Source organism: Chiroxiphia lanceolata, chromosome 11 (genome assembly GCF_009829145.1).
Source record: "Chiroxiphia lanceolata isolate bChiLan1 chromosome 11, bChiLan1.pri, whole genome shotgun sequence".
Taxonomy (NCBI): Eukaryota; Metazoa; Chordata; class Aves; order Passeriformes; family Pipridae; genus Chiroxiphia; species Chiroxiphia lanceolata.
The window spans coordinates 14,590,996-14,615,034 of record NC_045647.1 but is presented as its reverse complement, the minus strand read 5'-3'; the positions used below and the strand labels follow the sequence as shown (position 1 = coordinate 14,615,034).

The window sequence follows — 24,039 nt, the reverse complement described above, 5'->3', positions numbered from 1 at the left end:
AAGTTGGAAATAATGAAATGGCCTAAAAGATGGGAAAGGAACACAGAAAATAGAAGCTACACAACTGAACTAGCAATACATGCCTAGACAGTTTTCCTCACCCTTTTCATTAACAATGCAATAGATGTCATGATAGGTAAAAGAATCTGTATACACCTAAACATATGTGTATATATCTCCTTGAAAAGTGTGTATATATAAGCAGACAGTTACATCTACCAGTCCTTTAAGTCTCTCCCAAAAATACGCATCTAGCTACACCACTGACATTGTTAGAAAAATATGATTTTAAGGATATCATCTTCTTAATATTTTACTGAAAGTATTTTAAAATGTATTTTACTAAAGAGAAAAGAAACAACTATTAATACCACCCATAATCTCAAAATTTTCCTTTCTTTCCTTTTTTTTTTTTGAGGTTGCACAGGACTAGAAGTTATGTAAAACAGCTGGACTGAAATACAACATTCTGTTCAGAAGCCTGAATGGCCTGCAGCACAATTCCAGTGTATTCTGATGGTATGTCTAAACAAAGACACTACTTCACAATGACAACTACTGTACCATGACATTGCTCTGCTGGCTCCAATTTTCCCAGCACAGATAACAGCAGTGAAGCCATGGCAGTACAGGTGCCTAAAAAAACCTTGGGCTTGAAATCACACTCACTTTTGCCCTTGTTACTCACCTCTACTGCCATTGTTACTCATTTTTAGCCAGCTTCTAGTCAGGCACACTTTCATTTTGCAGCGAAGACATTCTATAGTTTATAAACCTTGTTAATTATGTTAGGAATTTTTTCCTAGAAAGTTGTTCTTACTTTCCTCCACTGGTATTACTGTTCCAGAGACCTGTGCTTCAACTATTAAGATTCCATTAAGAGAAAAATCACTGTTCCAGATCATTTCAAACTCTGCTTTTGACTTCAGTATGATTAATTGACTAACTTTCCTTTATTAATACATTACAACAGTCAAGTAATCAACTGACATCTCTGCCATGCTCTTGAGCCAACTCAGACCAGCCCCTTCCATGGATAGTCTCAAACATGAAGTTAGTTTCCAGCATGAAGTACAAACCCCACCTTTTGCCTTGTCCATCTCTGGCTGAAGTATACTTTGAGCCTATCATCAGCTCAGTGTGTCATGAAGACAGATCAGCAGGGGTTGCAAAAAGGCAACATGACCACTTTATTTGATAGGAACAGAGTACAAGTGCAGCTGCTGCTGCTCAAAGGGTTTCTCCAGAAATAATTTCAGGTAAGTTAAACTTTACAGTACGACCTCTGACTGCCAATTCAGGGTTCAGTATCAGTGTTCTGGTTCAGTTTTGCTGATTGCTGGCACGAAAGCATTGCATGATACAACTGATTTTAATTCTGAATGGCCAAGATACAACACTTGACTTCACAGTATCATAGAGAAGACATTTATTTTTATTCCCAAACATGTGGTATCTTTAGCATGAGATGAAGTTAGTCAATCAACATGCAAGTGTGACATTTTGGAGGGAGTTTAGGAATCTCACCATACTTAGCATATGCACACTATTTTTTAGGCATCTGTTTCAATTAGATGAAAAATGTATTTTTATAGTTGAAATGGAATGTCTTTCCAGTAGTCTTCCAGTTGTCCACATTATTAAAAATGTGTCTCAGCACCAACACAACTGTGATATATTCAAAGCCAGTTAACTGGCTTTACAGAATTATCATTTATGCTACCCAAGTAATTTTTTCCAGTATCTCTGCAGCTAATATTTTAAATAGCTCAACAGAATTAAAAATATGACATTTTACATGTTCTATAAATCGACTTTCCCTTTAATTAATCCAGAGCAATTTGTTAGAATCTTATCTTTCCAGTTTTTCCTTTACTAGTTATTTGATTCCTGTTCCGCAATTCCATGTGCTGTCAGGTGGAGCACTTCAGCTGATTTTGTGCAGTCCATATGGAATGACCCAAAAGAAAATATCTGCTTTTAAAGCAAAGCCTCAGGCAACTCTGGTGCCAGGTCTCCAGACTCGCATGCACCAAGCAGAGCTGCCAGGGGTCACTCCAGCACTTATGCTGACCCAAAAGCAGAGGTGCTGTGATAGCAAATATCCCAGAAAACTCCCCACCCCTTATTTTAATTCATTAACTGTTCCTACCCCATCCCCCAAAACAGATTCCTGCTGCCCATACCCCAGCCTTAACTGCACTAGAAACTACTACTACTCCAAACTAAGTATTGTGTTTAAAAGTACTAAGTGCAAGGTTGCCCACATTTTCATAGGGCACTTCATTTCTCCAACACGGTGGTTTATTGCATCACAAACACACCGGTGAACTACGGCAGGGAACTAAAGCTCCTGTCCCCTGAGGGGCATCTTCTGAGGAGCACCAGCACTGCCCCTCCCGTGCCCACTGGGTGGCACTGCAAGCAGGCCCAAGGCACTTCATGTCTTACTTATTGCAGAATTTACTTTTTTTTCTAAATTTATCTCTAAAATGTCTTGTACGAAGCTACAGCTTCCTTGTGCAGGATGGTAGCTGTAGCTTCGAAGGCAGCACAGACAAGCCTTAAGGTCTGAGACAGGAGAACTCAGGGCTTTGAGCTCATGTGTGAAAGGCTGCAACATTATGTCCAGCTGACTGATTCAGTGCAATACTGTGGCACAGGCCAGTTTTTCTTGCTTCCCGTCTCTCAAGTCATCCTGCACATTACCACAGTCTGACTTCTTCCAGAGTTCAAGCTGGCCCATTTAAACCTACTTGGATATTCACAGCAGTGTGGACATTTCCTCATATTTTTAAAATGCTAAGTCAAAAGACAGAATTTAGGATCCTAAAAGTCTTCAAACTTGTTAGTTTATTTATAGTGATAATACATTCAGCAGACAACACTGCAGGCATTCTACCAAAAAAACCAATTTTGGTACTGAAACAAAGTTCTAAGAGGGAAAAAAAAAAAAAAAAAGCCCTTCATTTAGAGTTGGATGAAACATACCTGCTCTTGCACTTGTAATGAAGGCTTTTGTTCTGAAGGCTCTGTGCTTTCTGGCTTTGGAGGATCTGAATTTTGTTGCATTCCACAACGTGATACAATACTTAAGTCACTGATCTGATTCTGAGGGGGCAAAAAAAAAAAAAAATTAATATAAATACATAGGTGCAAAATCTGCATTTACCCACTATACAATCCTGTTTACATGGCACTTGAACTGAAATACAGGTGTACAAAGCACTGATTTCTGTGAGAGACTGTCGAATTCACAAATTTTAGGAAATAAAAATCATACCAAGACATCCAGAATCTGATATGTAGTCATAAAGCCCTTACTCTTTATTATTATATAAAAAACCCCAACCCAAAACACGACTGGCTTTATATGTTTTCACCAAGAAAGAAAACTACATATTAAAGAAAAGGTGGGGTTTTCACATCCTGTGTCTGCATTAGCTCCTAATGAGGAAGTTTGCTGCACTTCTTTAAATCAAGAACCCAATCTAGGAACTGCTTAGAAAAAAAAAAATCCTGATGGAAATCACTCCAAGTGGCTGAAAGAGAGCTTGTCACCAGCTTATTTCCACCAGGTTTAAGCAAACATGTACATATATTTTCAGGTGTTAATTTTCTGTGAACAAGACAAAACCAGACAAGCAAGTTGCACTATAACAGTCAGTATGTTTACAGATTGACTTGACTTTCATCTTTAATAAATATATACATAAACAACTATAGAAACTGTATTACAGTTTACATCACCATTGAAAACCCCCAAACTGTAGAACAATCCAGCTTTCAGTGGATAAACTACACCTTATGCATATGATATAGCTCAGCACCGGACAACACATGATGATTGCCCTGGTCACTTACAGCAGTAAAATATAGGTTAAATTTTTTAGCAACAGATTAAAAAGCAATCTGAGCTTTATTCTTTTGTTTTCAAATTCTAATTGAAAGCAATAAATACAAAATCAAGACGATATATTGTGATTTAGGGACAGAGGCGAGAAGCAAATTGTCCCATCTTTCGTTTAGCCACCAACTTGAAGGTCAAAACTCTTTGTGCCTGAAATGCTGGAGGCCTTCTAGTTACAAAATCAGGAAAGGCAGCATTCTTTTCACTAGAGGATGAGCTGCAGTATGTTTCCATGCTCATACTGAAATACACACACAAAACCACACTATAAAAAGCATCCATTCACTTCATTAAAAAAAAAAATTTTTCAGAGTTCATTCATTTTCACATATGGGCTTGATGTAGTGTGTACTTGAAGGATTAAGCTGATTTGGAATCCTAGATTAAATCACTCAGACCTTCATAAATCTCTTTTTCACTCCCTCTGCCCCCTTCTCATGCTGACACTCTGCCAATCTCATGTGGGCTGCACACAAGGATTACTGTATGATCCATCTGGAATGTACCAGGCAGATAAGTACTTTCTGCTCCTAAATACAAATTCATGTGTAATTACCAAGTGCCATAAAATTCCTTAAAAAGGAAAAATTAAGACAGGAAAGGTCTCTCAAGAAGCCATGCTCCAAACAAGTTGGTTTCTTTATCATGGTAAGGTTGGCACACCTTGGCTACAAGGAGTTCCAAAGTTAACGTGCCAGAGGTTTGCTGTTAAAGCTGAGGTGGTCAACAAAACATTCTCCAAAGAAGCTCGTTTGAAACATGACCAACATTGTTCAATTCTGCTTTTCTGGCAACTGCTACACAACTCCAGGCACAGAGGGCTATGATGGGATCATGTTGAACAGATCCAGCTTGCAGTTCATGTCACACAAAAAGGAAATGAAGTCACTGTTGCAGTTTCACCAGCGTTCTAGAAGTATCAAGACATAATCACACACACATAAAACAATGAGAAATCAACCCCCCAATTTTAAAGTAGCTCTACTGTAACCTATGCCCTGCATATTTTCCTGTTGTATTACTGATACCACAGACATTGACCGTCCACTAAAAATAATCTGCACACACCCATTGCCTCTTTAACAGAATTTTACTTGTCCATGATTCTTGTAACTTTTTTTCTAGCTTTTCAGTAGTCTCACACGAAAAAGATCTGGAAAAAAATTAGAAGACAACGTGGAATATCCCAAGTCACTTTATAAGCCATCTGTTGGAAATGTGTATTATCCAATATTGCTTCATCACATCCTAAGAGGGCACCAAAACAGTGTGTTCTTGTAGTGTTTTTTTTTTTTTTCCTTCTTTCCAAAACAACTTCAATTTCTTCAAATCTGTCTAAATTGATACACCATTGAAAGATGAACCATTCAGGTTTTGATGTTTCCTTCTGTGATCTCACAAAAGGTGCTACTTCAACAATGCTGGCCTTCACACAAAGACCTCTTCTCCCCAAACAGCACTGATGCACACACAGTCAGAATTAATTATTTTTTTTAATCTGTATTTTAAAGCATTGAAAAAACCAGGCTTTTTCTTGGAAATTAATATCTAGCCTGGTTCAAAGATACTGGATTGTTTGTCACATTCACCGGCCATCAAGCTACATGAGACAGTGACAAGATAAATTGGTTCATACAAGGCTTAACCCACATGCTTATTCCTTTCTCCTCATCCCACATTGTACTGTGACCACCTAGAATCCCACAAAGCCTCAAATCCCAAGTACTTAAAGGAACTCTGCTGCACAAGCAACTTCTGGAAGGAATCAAGCACTGCACTAATGTGCTCCCCCTTCTGCCACCAAGAAACCACAGCACAGCTCTGCAATGAAATACTCACACGTGGCTTTACTACTGCACATTCCTGTATCATTGTACTTGGGAAGAGGAGTGTTCAGAATCTTTGTTTCCTTTTTAGGATCTCCCACACACTACCTTTATATTCATCCTGCAGTATGAATTTGGTCCTCACAACTATATAAAGTAATTCTTCCCTAAGAGAACTAACATGCTTCACTATGTAATCTTGTGAATTTAGCACTGGCAAAAGATAACAGACTTTTCCTTCCAAAATGAGTTAATTTATTAAAAGCACAAACACAGTAGACAGGACAGAAGTAGTAAACTGGGTAACAGAAAGACAGGGGCACAGTACTGTTACATTTAGTCTACAGCTACTAAAAATGTGTTTCATAGAGTCTACAGATGTACTGAATGACTCAATCTGTAATATCACAAGACATCTTTTGAGACTAAGAAGAGACAGATGCTGTTGGGCAATTTTTATTTGCTATTCCCAGAGACAAAATTTTCTCACAGCAGGAGAAATCACTGTAAAATGGGCCTATCAAGCTACACTTCAAGTTGGATCACATGACCAGTATTCAATCCATCTTGCCTGAAAGCAGAGACTGTTTCCTAGTACACTGTACCTGAGGGAGGGAACAAGACATCAGTCTGAAAACAAGGCTGCTGGAACGATGGCAGAGACAGCCCACCCTTTAAACGAAGCACAGCTGATGTGCTAAAAACTAGTTTCCTGAAAAGAGACATTTACTTACTCGTTCATATTCATCCTTGGCTTTACTGAGCATTTCCAGGATGTCAATGGGCCTGTTTTCATTGCAGCCGTTGGTTCTGCTGGGACTTTTTCTGTCCTGGGAAACTTGCTGTGATCTCTGAGCTTCTTGTTCAACCACTCTGTAACAGGAAAGGAGAAAAAGCACTTAAAAATTTTATCTAGAGTTAACATCTTGCAAAAAGCGGTATAGAAAAAGGTACTCCCAGCATATTAACTCATTTCTTCTGCCTGAATAAAAATGTAACACTCATCTGACCAAAGTTACTCAGGACTTCATTTGCTACAAGGTTTATACAAGTCAAATTGTCGAATGGTCTGTAGGATTTATCTCCAACTCAGAGAGCACTAGGCTGTCTCTCTCACACAGTCTGCCTACAGTAAACACCACTTCTATAAAACTCTCCTGTTTAGACATTTTTACAATAAAATACATGGACATCCAAGCACGTGATATACAAAGAACATAGGTTATAGTGTAGGTTAAGATACATTGTTTTACTCTTTACTTCCTCACATGCATTTTTTCCATATTTAGCCAAATCAAGCTGTATTATTCAGCAGAATGTATTACCAAACAGTTCTAACGTAGGATGAGGCTGAGCATTATACAACAAAACTAAGACAGTGGGAAAGAAGAGAGCTGGCTCACACCAGATGTCTCTGGAGTCAGTCTGCAAGGAGACGCAGAGCAAGTGACTCCTCACAGCCCCGTCTAAGACTCCGGAAAGAACAGCAAACCATTTTCTTCCTGAGCTGCCCTCCAGTCATTCCAATTACCTGCAGGCTGGAAACACGGTGTTCCTGCCAGCCTCTGGTGCCCACGGTTCACTCACCACTTCTACTCCACTCCTACTTGCCTCAGGTATCCAAAACTTCCATTTAAAAGATAGTTAAGATACGCAGGAAGATGATGTGTACGTGGCACATTTCATTAATAAAAGTAAAGGCAGCACATACTCCTAATCCATATGCAGTTCACAAGATATACATGGCTGTGCAACGCGCTAGAGCTTATCCTCTTGAAATAAACACACACCAGCCTGTAATCCCTTCTTTTTTAAGCCTGCATTAATCAAATATGTTAAGAAAAAACAAGCACTGTAAACAGGGCAGAGCTCTGGAGCTGGCATGTCACTTGAGAACTTGCATGCTGTGGAACTGATGGCTGATGGGGGAGCCAAGAGGTGCCGTCACAACAATCACAGGCAGTGTCAATCATTCCAGCCTCCAGTTTCTTTGGGTCAGTTAGGATTCAGGACAAACTCTAGATTTTGTAGACTGTAATTATTTATATGCACCTCTATGTTGATATTTCTGAGGAAAAAAAAAAAATAGTTCAAGTCTTGGAAGTTTCTTCCCAGTTTTCTAACAACCAAGTCCCTTTACTTCACTGGAGTTTAGTTGTGTTTATTTGAAAAAGGGTTAGATTTGGCTTTTAACAATTCAGTGTTGCTTTCAGAATTTTTAATGACGCAAGCTGGTTATTTAACCAGCTTCTGGTTATTAGTACAGCTTTCTCTGCAAGCAGCAGACACCTGCAAAGGTAACTCACAATAGGGGGGCCAATCTACACCCTGACAATTTCCAAGAACTGCAGCATGTGCTCGTTTGGATGGAGCAGCTCAACACTCCACAAGTGTTTCTATGGTGACACCCTGAGAGAACATTTTGTTCACGCATCCCACACGGTCACCCAGTCCTGACTTAGGACCTGTCTAAACTCACTCCAGAACTAAGGATGAGAAAGAGCAATGTAAAAAAATCAATACTTGGCTGTGATTTTGAGTGTTAGCACAACTGTATGAGAAAAAGAAATACTTCAGTTAAAGGCAAAATTCTGGACAACTGAGGTCACATGAGTGCTGCCAGATAGGGAAGCAAAGGCTTCACTCGAGACTGTCTGCTCTTAACTACTTGGCCCAGGTTTCAATGAAACATCCTCCAATGAAAACAGTACTAGTTGGTCTCATATTAAAACATCTTCAAGGAATACATCCATTTCACAGAAATGTTTCACAAATATTTCTGAAAAACATTTCATAATATTTTTCTCTTGTTCATTATGAAGTGTTTGTTACCTCTTTAAAATTTACTTTTTTTGTTGAAGAATAACAGTTTATTTTCTCATGTAGATAACTGTGTGGTAGCTCCAACTCCATCCTGTCTTGTGCAGGTTACATTTAAATGGTGGTGATGACTAAATGTGAAACTGCATCCCCAGAACTCTGAGATCTCTCCCAGTTCTAGCCTGCTCTGCCTGTATCTCAGAAGCCACTTTGGGCTGAAACAGGGTAAAACAAGCTTATCAACAAAGCTAAAAATACCTCCCCCTCCCTGATTTATCCGTCAGAATACAATAGATTCACAAATATTTGAAACCCCCCAGTTTCTGTCCTACTTCTTCTAGAAAGCTTATCCCTCAATCAATCATCCTGACTTAACTAGAGCCAAGTTAATTGTTTCTGAAGTCGGGAGCTTGACGACTGCCATGAAATGTTTTCATTTCAGAAAATTCTAGAATTCTTTGGAAAAAAAAAACCAACCACAAAAAGTTCTGTAAACTGAATACCTTTCCTGGGGAAAAATAGCCAACTAATGCAAATGTGTACACTGAGCATGCTCTGTGTGCAATCCAGGATGAAATCTTTTTTAAGCAAGGCCTGCTGTTTCTTTCCATTATATCAGATAGTGGAAGAGGCACACATTCCTCCAGGGACACAGGAGCTGCTGTGACAGTTTGTTGAAGAATATCTGCAGTTAAAGCCGTGAAAATATACCTGGCACAACCTCACAGAAGGGCAGGGGGCAGGGAGAGAGTGTGAGAAGTGACGTCTGTGATTACAAAGCAAACACTAATTTGCTTTTCTTTTGAAAGATAAGCCACCAAAATATAAATGGATGGTCTGCAATCTTGTTAACTCAGTCTGGCACAATAAGGTCAAGTCAAACAGCAGGGAAGAGAATGCAAATCTCCTTGAAACCTTTTATGGTTATGTTTTTAAAGTGCTGAGGTACTATAAAGGCAGTACTCCTTCCTATCAGTGATTAAGAAAAACTCACCTTAACACAAGGGTGTAAATCTAAATTTCCACTCCAGACAAAGACAAAAAAGCTGTGAAAAAAAATTAATACCCTTGGAAGAAAATATAAATATTGCAATCCAGCAAAAAGGGTAAATGTGCTTTATGGACTGTTATGCTATGGCTGCACTGGTCTGTTACCTGATACTTCTAAAGATTCCTGGGGTATCTATAGCCACGGTTTGTGCTACAGTGGCCAGACTCGTTTAACATCAGATGGACTCAAGGTTTGCCCTGTGCCACTTAGTGCTGCACTGCAGCTGTGCATGACAGAATAGCAACATGGCAGAGTTTGAAGGGTTCAGCTTTCTCTCCCACTTCAAACATGAATCATGGCTGTAAATTAAAAGGTGCATTGAACAAAGAAACCCATACCCTTCTGATGCTCTGTTTATAAAGAGGAGAGGCAAGCGGGGTTTTGTTATTTGTTTTGGTAACAATATCCAAAGAGTCTGTTTCACCCAATGTTTTCCATTAACCCTTGTAGCCAATCCTTACATTTGGAGAAGCCAAGTAACAGCAAAAAGTTCAACCTAACTGGGAAGAAAAAAACAAAAGCAGGAAATGGGAACTGTATGGGGTTATCAGGATAAGAAAAAAGAAAAAGAATTTAGAAAGAGATCTTGATATCAAAGTCTGTCATTTATGTTGTCTCACACTGCTTCTGTGTGGAAAAGCCAAAATAACTCACTGCAAAAATCCCAGATTAGGAAATCAGAATTCAGCTGAAAATGTCTACATTGTGACTGGTTTCCATATAATTGAATATTATATATTTCCATAGAATTTTGCAAGCCTTTGCATGCCCTGACTTGCAAGCCATGACATGCTGATTAAGGCACACAATAGTTAAGGAAGTTCAGGAAAGTGGTGTGATAGTGAAGGGAAGCAAAGCCAAGAACAAGGGATGAGAAGACACGCTGTGCAGGACATGTAAATTTTGCATTTGTGGTGGTGCAACAACCCTGTCTCACAATTCAAGCTCCATCCTAAGGACACTGAAGATTTCCTTTAATTCTAGAAGATTCTACCTAGTTCTCCTGCTATTCTCCCATCTCTTCACTTTAGTCAGGAATAATAACTCTTAAAAAAACCCCAAACAAACCACAAACTCATACAAGAAACAGCCTACCACAAAACCAACCAAAAAAAACCCAACCATCCTTTATTTCATTATACTTTCTATATTAGAAAGACTTTTGCCAGCATCCCTATACCAAACAATTTAAAATAATTAACAGTGCTCATGTGTGATTCCTTTGGAGAATGCCAACTAATACTTCGACTGATTCTTTTTATCACTTAACAGAAAATTTTAATCTTGGAGGTTTTTTTAAAAACAAAACTATAATTTTCATTACTAAAAAACCTGGTACCAGCAAGAATGTTGTACTTCTCCATTTTAGGAGAGCAAGAAAAAAGCAACCAATTTAACAGGTTCAGATTTTTTCCTGTATTGCATAAAAGAATTACAGAATAATAAGGTCCCAGTACTTACTTAGCCATGAGTTTTGCTATTCGATGACAGTCATTCTTGTCGTAAAACCAAATACTGTAAATTGACACTAGAAAATAAGAAAAAAAGTGTAAGGCAAAGAAATCAAATGCACAGGAAAAAAGTTAAAAAAACCAAAGTGAATTAGATCTGCAACGTGAATTGCCATCAATTTCCACTCAAATATTGTGTGTGACCAAGGACTGTAAAATAATCAGAAATAGCACCTGTGCAAACACAAATATCTTTAGTTAGATAAAGAGCAAGAACTACAAAATGCTGATACTGGTTGTAAATAAAAGTGGCAAGAAAATGAAGTTTGAACCAGCAGATGCCGTCTGCAGTTGCAGCCTCCTGTTTTGAATTGCTGACTTTACCATTTAAACTAGGCCAAAGAATATCCATTTTTTAAAAAAATTAATTTTAAAATTTGTCAATTTCTGAAAATCAACAAAAATATTAGTTTGAATTACAGAATGACAGTTCTCTCAGGGGCTCTCTGGAAGGTTCCCCATCCAGAAGGAAGCAGTACCAAAGCTCCAATCACACCGTCACAGTCATGGAGCAGCTTCCAAATAGACTCACAGTGACCCCTACTCTTTGAAGGTATCAAGGACAAAGCAATGAGGGCAAAGGGGCTCCAGCTCAGCAAGACACTCAGCCCCATTCTGGCTTTCAGAAGTAAAATTCCACTGCAAGTTGGCAGAGTTGGAGCCCGACTGCTGAGCTAAAGATACTCCATCAGAGGGAGAAACTTTGTCAGTAGTGCCATGTGCTGCTCCTTCCCCAGGAATCCCACTTCCAAGGGCCTCTCACCCACACACGAGCTCATCTCCTCATCGTCCCACAGTTGTGCCAACACCACAAAGCTGCAGAACTTTTTTCAGAATTGTATTGAATCCAACCCACAAACCAGATTATTTTAAATCTTAACTCACCTACAAAGTTTGTCAATGCACAGTGTGCAAGTACATTAAAGGCAACTAGACACTTTATATATGTTACCATTACAGTACTTTAATTTCTGGAAAAATGCTTTTAGCCTTGTAAAACTCACATTTACACTGCAGTTCATCCTGATATTATTATGAAGTTGAAATCACTGATTATAAAAATATAACTTAAAGTGAAGGAAAGGAATGTTTAAAAAAAATACGCAACTTTTTCCAGCCAGATGTAGATTTTTATTTCAAAGCGAAATCCTTTTCTTTCTTTATTCACTTTTTTTCCTCCTCGAAATACTCAAAAGCCTCAAGACAGCCCACTCAAAATTATGTCAAGCCATGGCAAAGAGGGCAATTATTTGCCAAACTTTTTCTCTAGACGTTCCAGTTATCCCAGGCTTACATCCTCAGAAACTCACATACACACCTCATTTCTAGAACAATATCATAAGACAAACTGAAATTGTTCTTTTTCTTTTACTCAATAACAACTGTATTCATTTGGGTGTTTGTTTCTTTAGAGGTTCCAGCTCAAGACAACAAAGCTTTTCAAGTCATAAACAAAGAAATCAATGCACAAAAGACATAAGCCAATACAAAAGCATTTCATACATGCTTATGCTTATAAGCCATACAAACCAGTGCTTATGAAATGCTTGTATTAAAATTTACAGTTTAATACAACTGGATTGTCTGCTGCAGAGAAACCTATAAAAATTTCCAGTTTTAGCTACTTCTTTAGTCATGCAACGTATTTTAGCACTGAAGAAAAGCTCTTTCCCTTCCCTGACTTCATTATCAGACCAACTGCCAAGAAGAGAAAGCTGCTTCAAAAGCATACTTGCTGAAGAAAGGAAGATAAGGAACCCATAATGATAGCTTAATGGGACAAATGATACAGTCACACTCAATTCTGCCAGAAACAGGCCTACACAAGATCAAAAGTAGATCCAAATCTCCACTTGGTACTACTGGCAAGCAATTGTAGGGAGCCACTGCAGAACATTAACAATACTGCAAAGATGTAAAGCAGATCATGAACAAGCAAACTCAGGCATTAATGTACATCCAACAAGCTGGAATGTTTACCTTCCTCTTTCCAAAAGAGAACTTGTGTACTACCAGTTCAGCTCCCTTGCCCCTGGAGTGTGTGTGTGTCCCAACTGCATTACTATATTTGCTGTATTTCTAACATGCAGTTCCAGCTATGAACAGCCTTATATCAGAGTTGGCTCTTACCAGTTCTTTTAAAATATGTGATTTTTTTGCTACACCCAGCATAAACATTAGTTGAGCATCCACATGTCTAATGGCATCTTTCTCCTTGCAGTTCTTTCAAGAGTTTCACCCAACAGAAGTCACTGAATTGACTCATTTTTCCATCTAGTTAAACACTTTACATCCAGCTTTTCTACAGTGAATACTGGGCAGCATCTTTAAAAATCAAGTAACAGCAGCTTGTAATCATCAGCAGCAATATCTTTCAGTAGGATTCACATTACACTTTGACACACCTGAAGTAATGAGTAACCCATATCACAGACAAATCGGGTTTCATAAAACTAAAACAAGTCATCTGTTACCTTTATCTTTGTTCTTCTCTGACATATGTCATTTTTATTAGAAACACTGACCCACAAATATTTATCTAAACACATAACAAAACTCTCCAAACTTGATTGAAATTAAAACTTGATTGATTAAAACTTGATTGAAATTGCAATGGAAAACCAGAGAGATATTGAGAGAACAGAAGCATTGTGGAAGTCTTCTTACTCAACCCTAACAGCTGGATGGTACTAAAAGGAAGGCCTTGGACTCTTCTCCATTGTGCTCCCACTGCTCCACGGGACAGTCAGCTCACTGTGCCACTGCTCTGAGATCTGAACTAAGAGTGGGAAGAGTCAAGTGCCACTGAGACGAAGCCTCACTCTTTGGCAACATGAAATGAAACTGCGTCCCAGAGCTGTAGTTTCACTTCAGTTCTCAGTTTAAGTAAGCAGAGAGGCAGTGTCACCACCCTCACATTGCCACAGCTTTGTCATTAACTTGTTCGACCCCAATTCGCCCCTCTCCCTGATGCCAGTTGGGTACATTTTAATCCAGACCAGCTCCTTGATGCTGTTTATGCATCAGCTTCACAAATGGGCCATCTGAGCACAAGAGAAAGGACAAAGGACAGGGGCACACAGTAAGGCAAAACTGTTCAAATGGAACTGTGCCCAGGGGAAGTGCACATGGACTGTCAGCACTGCCAGTTTTGGAGATTCCGGACACTATCACTCTTCCCTTTGTTTAACCATTTGTGCAGATACAGCTTCAACTCATTCAAAGAGATGATTTGTTTAAAAGTTCATTTAAGCAGTTGGAAGAGATGACAGAAGAGAGAGAAAAGTTTTATTTTTACAGTTCCAATTTAGGTGTTGCCATACAATGAGGCAGAACAACTGGACGTGGAGGATAATAACCCTTCAAACTCTGGAATGAAAGGACTCCTATTCTAAAACCCCATCTCCCATAAGGAAATGCACATATATGCATCACTTTACACTTCAAACACAGTTTAAGGCAAAATCACATAAAGCCATCTCTCTTAAAGCTTGTATTTCTTCTAGTTAGCTGAAGTACCACCTCTCCTCAGTCAGCTCTAGTATCTTCTCTGACATTCCTCATATTTATTTCCTCAGTGTAAGTATTACCCTGCCACATAGATTTATAAATCATTAGAATGAATAAAAAATGTTCCTTCTTTTCTTATTGTTTTGAGTGTCTTAGGCCATTTCACTAACACAGCTCACAGCACAATGCCACAAGCATTAGCACTGGAGCAATTCCTCAGGTGGCCAACAGCATCTGAGATCAGGAACACTTTAACAAACTGCCATCTGACAGGATTGTATGGAATGAGAAGGATTGCTGCTCTGCACCGTGGCAGAAAGCCCTCCGTAGTTTGAGTGCCATCTTTCAGGTCAAACTATGCATTTTTAGAAGTTCTTAACAGTTTTCAGTCGTTCCTCCCCTCCTCCAGCTTGCATTGCTTCTTCTGCTCCAGAGATATGAAGAACAGGCTCCTTTCTTATCTCAGCCTAAAGCACTGGGTTAATGTGCTTGCTGGAGAGCCCGTCAGCCTCGGCAATCACAGAGATGTGTTACACTTAATGTGCTGCCAGCCGGGAACACAGGTGATAAGGAGAGACTTTCCTTCCCACTTCTGAAACCAGTTAGGAGCTCTTTCAAAGACTTTTAAGACAACTCATTTTGCTTTTGCTGTTCTGAATACAAATTATTTTCATCAATAATACAAGCCCAGAAGACAGCACTTTGTAACTGAGTTTTCCACTTTAAGGTATAAACCTCTCCAAAATCCACCATTTTTGTATTACTAACTCTTATCTTGGATAGGAATAAGAAGCAAGAAACCCCACCCCCCCAAACAAAACCCCCACACCAGACAAGGACCACTTATTTTAATACCTAGGTTTTATGCTGAGCATCTGTCTTTTCAGCACCATGGAAATCAACCTGCCTGACCTCCCAAGTGAACTGACTTGGATTAGAAACTCTTTTAATCAAGACCAACACCACCGATACAGAGGGAAAGTTATAAACCAGAAAGGCTCAGAAGAATTGTTCCTGCAGACTTTAACAGGTAAGTTGGCCATTCCTTAAAACTTTGCCTAATTTTCCTCTATGATTAAGCAAACTATCAACTGTCAGCTCCAAATTCTCACATTATAGATTGAGTGGAAGTACTGAACTTTCAGACTGGACTGTTAGTACTGGCAGAACTGTATGCCTTTTTGAAACAGAGTTTAACATACTTTTCACAGAACACAGACAAGAGAAAACAAGCTTAGGTTCATTTAAAAAAAATAGGTCCATGGGATTCAGTGGTTCATGAACAAATACACTGAGTACTCTAAAGAATGTGCAGGTGTCCAGCGGGAAAGTTCAACAAGGATCAAATATACCCAGCAGACTAAGAAATAATAAATGGCATATTAAGTATAATCTAAGAATGTTTACCTTTTAAGAAGAATTCCAAATTTAAAATATGTTAGAGTAAGTCAAACAACCTCTTTTCGATTTGTTCATTTCTTGCTTTGTTCACCTTTGGAGATATTTGTTTTCATTAATTCTTTATAACAATGAAAAGCAGAATACTTTTTTTCTATTTACTACTGTAAGTGGTATATTGTCTCACAGACTGTTAGTCACACCCTCTAACATTTTTGCTACAGGGTCTGATGCCTCACAAGGAAGTGGTGTAAGCTTTGGGGCAGTGTTATAGCAAACTTTTAGGGTCCAGTGTTCTTTTGGGGCTGGAACCACATTGTGTAGACAGAATAATTTTGACAACAAAATTTCTGGAGTTGGGAAAGATTTCCCCATTAACAGCTAAAATATGAGAAGGGTATGATTGGGCTGGGGGGAAACCTCACAGTGTAATGAATGACAAAGTGATCCAAATGTCTTCCATTTTGCTCAGAGAACACCCCAAAAGGTAGACAGAAGAAAGGTACTGTATCACTTGGTCTGTTCTCCTTCCAGAATGCCCATGAAAGTTCCCTTCATGCCCCACCCTGCAAAAACAGGAGGATCCCCCCAAGAGCCATGGCAGATAAATCAGTAATTTCCAGTGAGAATAAAATAGCAATTAGCTAGTCTTGGTCTAAGTGTGAAAAAGCATCTGTGCAACTGGATAAAGCACCTCATGTCTACAGCTTAACAAAACTTAAGTTCTTACATGCAGCAAACTAACAATGTCATTGTATAGTAACAGTAGGTATTTGAAGAAATCAAACTACAAAAGAATGGTAAAACCCCTCCAAAAATATTATGATCTAGCATGACAGGCAAATCATTCTTATAGCCTCCAGCCAAGCAAAAACAATGGTTGTGTGCTGCTTGCAGAGTTCCTCACATAACTTGTGAGCAGCTCTGCACGGGCTGGAGTAACCCCACGTTACTCGGTATCCTCAGAACAGCTCTCGGGCCGTTAGAAATGCCAGAGGTCTGATCTGGTGCCTGTAACACACTTGGCCCTTATTATCTTTTTAAGTCAAGACAGAATCCCAGAACAAAGTGAAAATGTGGAGTTCATAAAACAGTAGTATCACATTCAGTTACAAATACTGTTGAGACAGAATCTTCCCCAAATACACGGTGACAAAATTTTGCTTTGATCATCTACTGTTTGTACCATGCCCTGATGAAGCGTAAACCTCTGTCACTGATCCTGTTACAACTGAACTATACAGGTGCAAAACATGTTTCTCTGCCCAACAGCAGTATTAATAAACATGATTTTAGGTTTTTACCAAGTAGTTTGAACCATCCCCATCTGTAAGCTAAGGAAACAGAATCAGCAGTTCAATCACTCAGCAATCTTAACAGGACGACTTATCCTTAAGAGTTTGTAATGATCCCAGTACATTTCTTCAAGGATACAAAAAACTCCACTCTACAAGAAACAGGGCTGTTGCCAACACTGTGTAAGAGGCAGCTTTTCCTTACACAAGCCAGCAGTCCATCCTCTTTCAGTCATTAAGGGATCTCAGAGAACTTCACTTAGAGAGAGCACATTAAGCCCTCAGAGATACACATTACATTAACCACTAGCTTAAAGCTCTGATTTGAATTAGTCCCAAAAATGCAAAGTTTTTCATGCCAGCAGGCAACTGAGCAGAAATGGGACATCCTTCCACACGAAAAGAACCTGGATAAGAATCCCCTGATCTGCCCGTACAAATAAAACGTGTACATGTTGGAATTTGTCTGCAAATTCAAACCAAGCCTGAAGGGGGTTTTAGTTTGGTCTTGTTTTTTAAAGTTTCACAAATGCTACGCTGATAGAGGCAAACAGCTTTAATACATTTCCATCGTATAAGTTGTTTTTTTTTCTAACTAATTCAGGGGATAAAGGCCAGAAAATCTGGAAAGTCTCATGTAAGAAAGAAAACCCAAACCACAACAACTAAATGCACAATGTAGGGGAGTTAGTGGGGCTGAAATCATAAATGATAAAAACCTTAGATGCCATTTTCAATGTTTTTCAGCTTGTGTTTGAACAAAGTGAACACAAGCAGAGGACACAAAAACTCATCTGTTTATTTGTGGCACTCGGGAAAATAACCCATGACATACTAACTACATTGAACATTTGCAATCTGCAGTTGGTGGAAACAGGATGGAGTGATGAAAGAAAGGATATTTCTGACTAAAGTCTTTTAAAATGACAGTGGGAAAGAAATAAGAGGAAAAAATACTCTTGGTTATCCCAGAACGCAATTATTTCCCACAACCAGTCTATAATTTTTCCTTGCTCACCTTTGCATAAATTCCTTCCTTCCTCATACTCTTCTATGTCATCTCTATCCTAAGTCCCATGAGCCTCCCACATATCTTACAAACCAATGTCCCACAGGAAAAGGAGAGCTTTTATCAATAAAAGGAAAACAAGCAGCTTTGGGGTTTCTACTGAACTCACACACGGCCTATACCTTCTCTGATTACAACTACCTCAAAGGAGGCTGTAGCAAAACAGGGGTTGGTCTCTTCTCCCAAGAAGTAAACAGTAGGACAAGAGAAAATGACCTCAAGCTGTGCCAGAGAGATTTAGATTGGATATAAAGAAAAATTTCTTCATGGCAGGGGTTGTCAAGCACTGCAACAGGCTGCCCAGGGAAGCAGTGGAGTAGCCATCCCTGGAGGGATTTAAAAGCTGGGCAGCTGTGGTGCTTAAGGATGTGGGTTAGTGGTGGACTTGGCATTGCTGGGACAACAGTTGGGCTTGATCTTAAAGGTCTTTTCCAACCTAAACAATCCAATGATTCCTTCCTTAAAGTGATCCTCTAGTCACTCCCACTGATGTACACCTGGTAATTCCACAGCAGCTCCTGATACCATCAGCAGCTTCAACAAACAAATGAATCAACTCCTTGCTTCCCATGTCACCAATTTCACAGCTGCAATTCTGAAATGACACTTTTGCCCCATGAGAACCCTCTGCTCTATGGGGTGACTTCTATCTACTTAACCCCATGTAAAGTTCATTTACCCACATAGTCCCTCCTCCTCTTTGTAAGGGCTGCATAATTTACACTCTGAGCTCTTTGGAGCACCAGCACTTTCAGTGTGTACCCAACTGGAATGTACTACACTGGGACTGAGGCTCAACTGATGACACAAAACTGCTAGAATTCAAAATGCAGCAAGAAGATCCCAAGTACTATTTCACTACTCATCTGTACCCAAACTTGCTGAAGTCTAAACTGCAGGAAATTTAGAATAGACAACTATCTGCTGAGTCCAAAGCCTATTGTGGAGAAAGAAACCTTCAACCTAGAGCTGAGCAATTTTCTCCACTTCTTCTAGAAGCTAATGATTAATATTTTTTTTTTTGCTTGCAAGAGGAAGTTCTTAGATCTGTCCTTGCTGTTAAATACTTTCAAAATCTATCAATCTTCATTATTCTTTCTTAGTTTTTATTAATCCTATAGCACTGTGTATATGTTTAGATTACACCTATCAGATCGTTACTTTAAAAGAATATAGCAATATTGCACTTTGACAGTGCAATTGACTCTTTTTATTGAAAGCAGGTGATGATCATAATATAATAGCACAGCTATTTAAGTAAATTTAGCCCTGCAGACAGAAAACATCACCAGACATTTCACTGGAACCTGCCCCATTACATTATACTTGAAACAGATATCACAGTAATCAGAAGTGATCAAGGTTATAAAACAGAATCTCAAGTTTATATGGTTTAGAGAAAGTTATACTCACAGCTGGCATTTCTGTAGAGAAGAAAAGGTTCATGGAGCTGAAACTCCAAATCTTTATTTACTGGCTCAACCAGGTTGTGCATGTTCAGTCGATTCACTATCGTAAAACCATGATAAGGAGAAGCTGACCTTGTTTCAATGAAAACAAAACCAAGAATTAATATCTTCATTGACATAAATAATTTTCTCAAACTGAGTTATGGATTAATCTTCAAATCTCCATTGCTTTATTAGGTGGAGCTTTAGCAGTCCTGAAGCTCTCAGTTTTTCTTCTATGCCATTTCTTGGCTGCCACCTAATTTCAGTTTCAAACTACACTTTCCTCAAAGCAGGATTAGGATTAGCATTACAGTTCTACACTGTTAAACTGCTGAATCAAAGATATGCCTCCAAAAAAATCCTATTCAAAAAAACTAGGGCAGGTCCAGCATTAAAATTCAAGTGTATTCAATACTTGACATGAGACAGTTTTGAGGCATTTTAGAATTCTTTTATTAAAGGAGAAAAACCCAAACCACTTACACAGCATCATTTCCCTTACTGTAAACAGACATGACAATAAAAAAGGGCTGCTCTCTTAAATAGCATGAAATGCACTTCTGGGGGAACCATAAGCAGTAATTTCTTCCTAAAGTGAAACTCTGAAAATAAGGAGTTACCCCAGTGTCCTCAAACTACATATTAAATTATTCAGAATTATACTGCTTAATGAAACTATTTTTATTATCTAGATATTTGCTGGACACCAGGTTCAAAACCACCGAGCAAGCACTGGAAGTTCAAGATAGTTTTAGATGTGTTTTCTCTTGCTGCATAAACGTCATGTCAGCACTCAGCTGTGCCTGTAAGCAGTCACATAATCAACAACACAGCATGATGAAGGCAGGGTAAGAACCAGACACAATTAGCTGTAAATATTAAGATTTCTGTAAAAATGTGGCCACCTTTACCTAATAATAGACAACAAAAAACCATCAAGAGCTTCCAAGGAAAGGGTAAACAATCCTTACCACCACAGGTCGGTCTTTTAATGCACCTGACAGAACTTGTTTGAAATCATCAGCTAGTAACACAGAAAGCTTAGCTTTGCTTTTTGGGTTTGTTTGTTTTTTAAATTTGGTTCACTTTCTTACACTAAGTATTTCGAAGCTGGGAGCTGAAGTAACAGGAACTGGCTACTCAAATCCCTTCACAGTGCTAGGACAGTGTGCTTCAGGGTGGCTTTAGCCTGCATTATTTCCATTTCTTGCATTCAACAAAGTTTTATTTCATTTAGATTTTTTATTTGCTCGTTATTTAAAACTTAAATTCATGATTGGTTTTATGTGCTCTCACCCCTTTCCCCCGTCCCATAGACCTGGAAATTTCTTTCACGGTTTTCATAAGGAAATCAAATAGTCCCTAAAACCAGACACCAGAGCAGCTCCAGCTTTTGGGCAACTTCATCCATTTACAAAAATTTTTGCCATTTTCCAGAAGTAGGTTAGAACAGATTATTTAATTTGTCATGTCTATTGCTTTCATAATCAACTTCATGGATTTTAGGAGACAAAGGACAACTTGGCATTTAACAAACTGTAACAAATTATACTGGAATAACGAAATAAGCTCAACAAACTGGGGTTTTATGTGGGTTCATTGAGTTTTATGATTTCTCAGCAGTACTTTTAGGGGCTTTTGACAGAGTTATTTACCCATGTGCAGAGTTTATTCTTTTTGAAAACGTATACAGCTGTTAACAGCTAGACAAATAAGGAACTGTGAGTACCAAAGCTCTACATGGAGATATCTGAAGTTTGTTTTCTTAAGGAAGGAAAACAAACATCACCACCCCTATATCCCCCCCTAAGAAACTCCAAACCAACAAATCAACTCTTACCTTCTGTACACAAATAAGGTCCCTTCTATGTCGGTTTTCTCCTACAAAAGACAGCAAATGCATTTCAGGGACGTGCTTGTTCACACAGTTACACAGTTATGTTTTAGAATGTTTTAATTACAGAGACTTACAATAGCCCTAACTTTCCATAAGGTTTGACATCACAGGGCTAAAAACGATCTCCTATTTTCAGAAACTACCTATTTTTTCTTGCAAAGATTAGGGCATTAATCTCACTTTCAAAAACTTTCTCATGCTAACAACGGATGATGTGATCTACAGTATTCCACAACCTTCCAAAGCTGATCCTGTAAGGGCAGCCTTCAAATATCGGACAGGTTGTTTTCCAGAGTGTTACTGAAAGGACAGCAATGACAGCACAGCCAGAAACACCACAACAGAACTACGGGCCACGGCTGTTTCATACTCCAGTTTCCAGAGCAACCTGCACCACGGGCTTGTGACCCACAAGCACAGAAAGTTCGTGCAGCTCCAGGGCTGAAGTTCCCCGAATTTCCACTTCTGTAGTTGTGAGACAAAACCGGCGCTCAGGCCAAAACTTGTGTTTTAATGCAGTGACTGACACTAACACCTCTCAAATCCCACTCTTCCCGAATCAGGGCGCTGCGCAACAGGCACGAGCAACAACAATAACAAAGTACAGTGAGAAAAGGGAAAAAGCCAACGGGCACCAGGAGCCAAAGCGCCTCCGGCCCCAGCGCTGCCCCGTCACTGCGAACCCCCGAGCGAACACACGGCCTCGCCTCTCCCTCTCTCTTCTTATCCTCCTCTCCCTCTTCCTCTTCTCTTCCTCTTCTCCTCCTCTCCCTCTTCTCCTCCTCTCCCTCTTTCTCTCCCTCTTCTGTCCTCCTTCTTCCTCTCCCTTCTCTTCTTCTCCTCCCTCTTCCTCTCTCTCCCCCCTTCTTTTTCCTGTCCCTCTCCCCTCTCTCCTTTCCCCTCTCTCTCCTTTCCCCTCTCCCCCAGCACAAACACCCTTCGGGTTCGTCACCTCCGCGTGGTGAACGCGCCCAAACCCCCAAAGTTCCCCCGGGGCGAGCGCAGCCCCGCGCGGGCCCCGTGCGGAGGCGCCGGGCCGGGCGGCTGCCGGGGCGCGGGCACGGCCGGGCGAGCCCCGCCGGACTCACCCACTCGTTGTCCTTGGGGCTGAAGCTGTAGAGCGCGACCTGCCCGGTCACGTCGGCGATGCCGGTGATGAAGGGGTCGTGCTGCCGCAGGGCCGCCAGACTCATCTCCTGCCCCGCTCTGCCCGCCGCCTCCATCTTGGATCCGGGCAGCCCCGCCCGCGCAACGGCGACAACCGCCACGGTGCCACGGCGTTCCGGCCCCCCCCGCCCCCCGGAACGTCCGGCCCGCGCCTGCCGTTCCGCCCGCCGGGCAGGCCCCACACGCCCAGAGCCCTTCGGCCCCTCGGGACCTGCAGCCCTCCCGGGGCCCCTCTCCCACCTCCGGACCCGCAGCCGCTTCCCCGGGGCTCCTCTTCGCATCTGCGGGCCCCGCAGCCCTTCCCCGGGGCCGCTCTGCCCACCTCTGGGCCCGTGGGGTTTGGGCACGGGCCGTGCCCCCGCCGACCCCCGTGGGCAGGGCCGAGGGCTGGGTTCGCATCGTTGTTGTTATTTATTTACTCGCGTTAGTAATACAAAGGCTTCTGAGTTTATTGTGGGCTGGCCTATGAATGTAATGAGCTGGGTCATCTGGATAATTCACTGGAATTCTCTTCCAGCACTGTGGGGGTGATCCTGTGTGTTCCTGTGTTTGTCGTCATCTGGTATATGAATGTTTCACGGTCTGCATTGGGATAGGGAGTTTTCAGTATTTTAGAAGAATTTTAGCATTAAATATTTTTCTCAGGTACAGTAAACGTACATAGGTGTGCTTCTCAGGTACAGTAAAGGTACATAGGACACTAAACTGTTCTATATAAAAGTACAGACCTACGTAGTACGTACTTATATTTGCTGGAACAAGAATAAAGGAACGTGTAGTGCACTGAGATTTTTCCTGCAATTTTTTTCAGTCATTAGTGGATTTTAGGAACAAGAAAGTATAGAATATTCATCACAACCAAGGCATGAATTACTTCTAAGATAAGATCCCTGAAATTCAACTGTCTTTGTAGGATTTTGTGCAATTTGACAGAGAACAACCAGGACTGTAAATGTCTAAACAAAAGTTTGTGGCAAGCTTCTGACCCTTCTAAGAATGTAAAAAATTTCTGACAATTTCTCACAGGTCATGTTGTTCTCCATTGCAGGTGGACAAACTTTGGATTTTAATTCAGCTTTACAGTATAATCCTCTCCCAGAATGGCAGACATTTAATGCAAAAGCTATAAGTGAG

General features: G+C 40.2%; 1 protein-coding gene and 1 long non-coding RNA gene across 4 annotated transcripts in view; one reads left to right on the top strand and one right to left on the bottom strand.

Annotated features, from left to right (window-relative positions):
- The window catches only part of LOC116792247, a 48,186-nt gene extending 32,533 nt beyond the window's left edge, over positions 1 to 15,653 (top strand). The window contains exons 3-4 of the long non-coding RNA XR_004359033.1: positions 419 to 519; positions 15,516 to 15,653. This is a non-coding gene — a long non-coding RNA (uncharacterized LOC116792247). The remainder of the gene's footprint in view (positions 1 to 418; positions 520 to 15,515) is intronic.
- DCP1A (decapping mRNA 1A) overlaps positions 1 to 23,006 on the bottom strand; it is a 32,391-nt gene extending 9,385 nt beyond the window's left edge. Inside the window, exons 1-6 of one of the 3 annotated variants that reach the window (XM_032699046.1) lie at positions 22,827 to 23,006; positions 21,682 to 21,722; positions 19,804 to 19,931; positions 11,069 to 11,135; positions 6,471 to 6,609; positions 2,992 to 3,111 (exon numbers count right to left, since the gene is read on the bottom strand). In XM_032699046.1, the coding sequence (XP_032554937.1) occupies positions 2,992 to 3,111; positions 6,471 to 6,609; positions 11,069 to 11,135; positions 19,804 to 19,931; positions 21,682 to 21,722; positions 22,827 to 22,961 (630 nt within the window). In that variant the 5' untranslated portion in view covers positions 22,962 to 23,006. Of the gene's footprint in view, positions 1 to 2,991; positions 3,112 to 6,470; positions 6,610 to 11,068; positions 11,136 to 19,803; positions 19,932 to 21,681; positions 21,723 to 21,812; positions 22,525 to 22,826 lie in introns of those variants that run through there. The other 2 variants (XM_032699045.1, XM_032699048.1) reach the window with 2 other exon arrangements.
- Between the last annotated feature and the right edge of the window lie 1,033 nt (positions 23,007 to 24,039).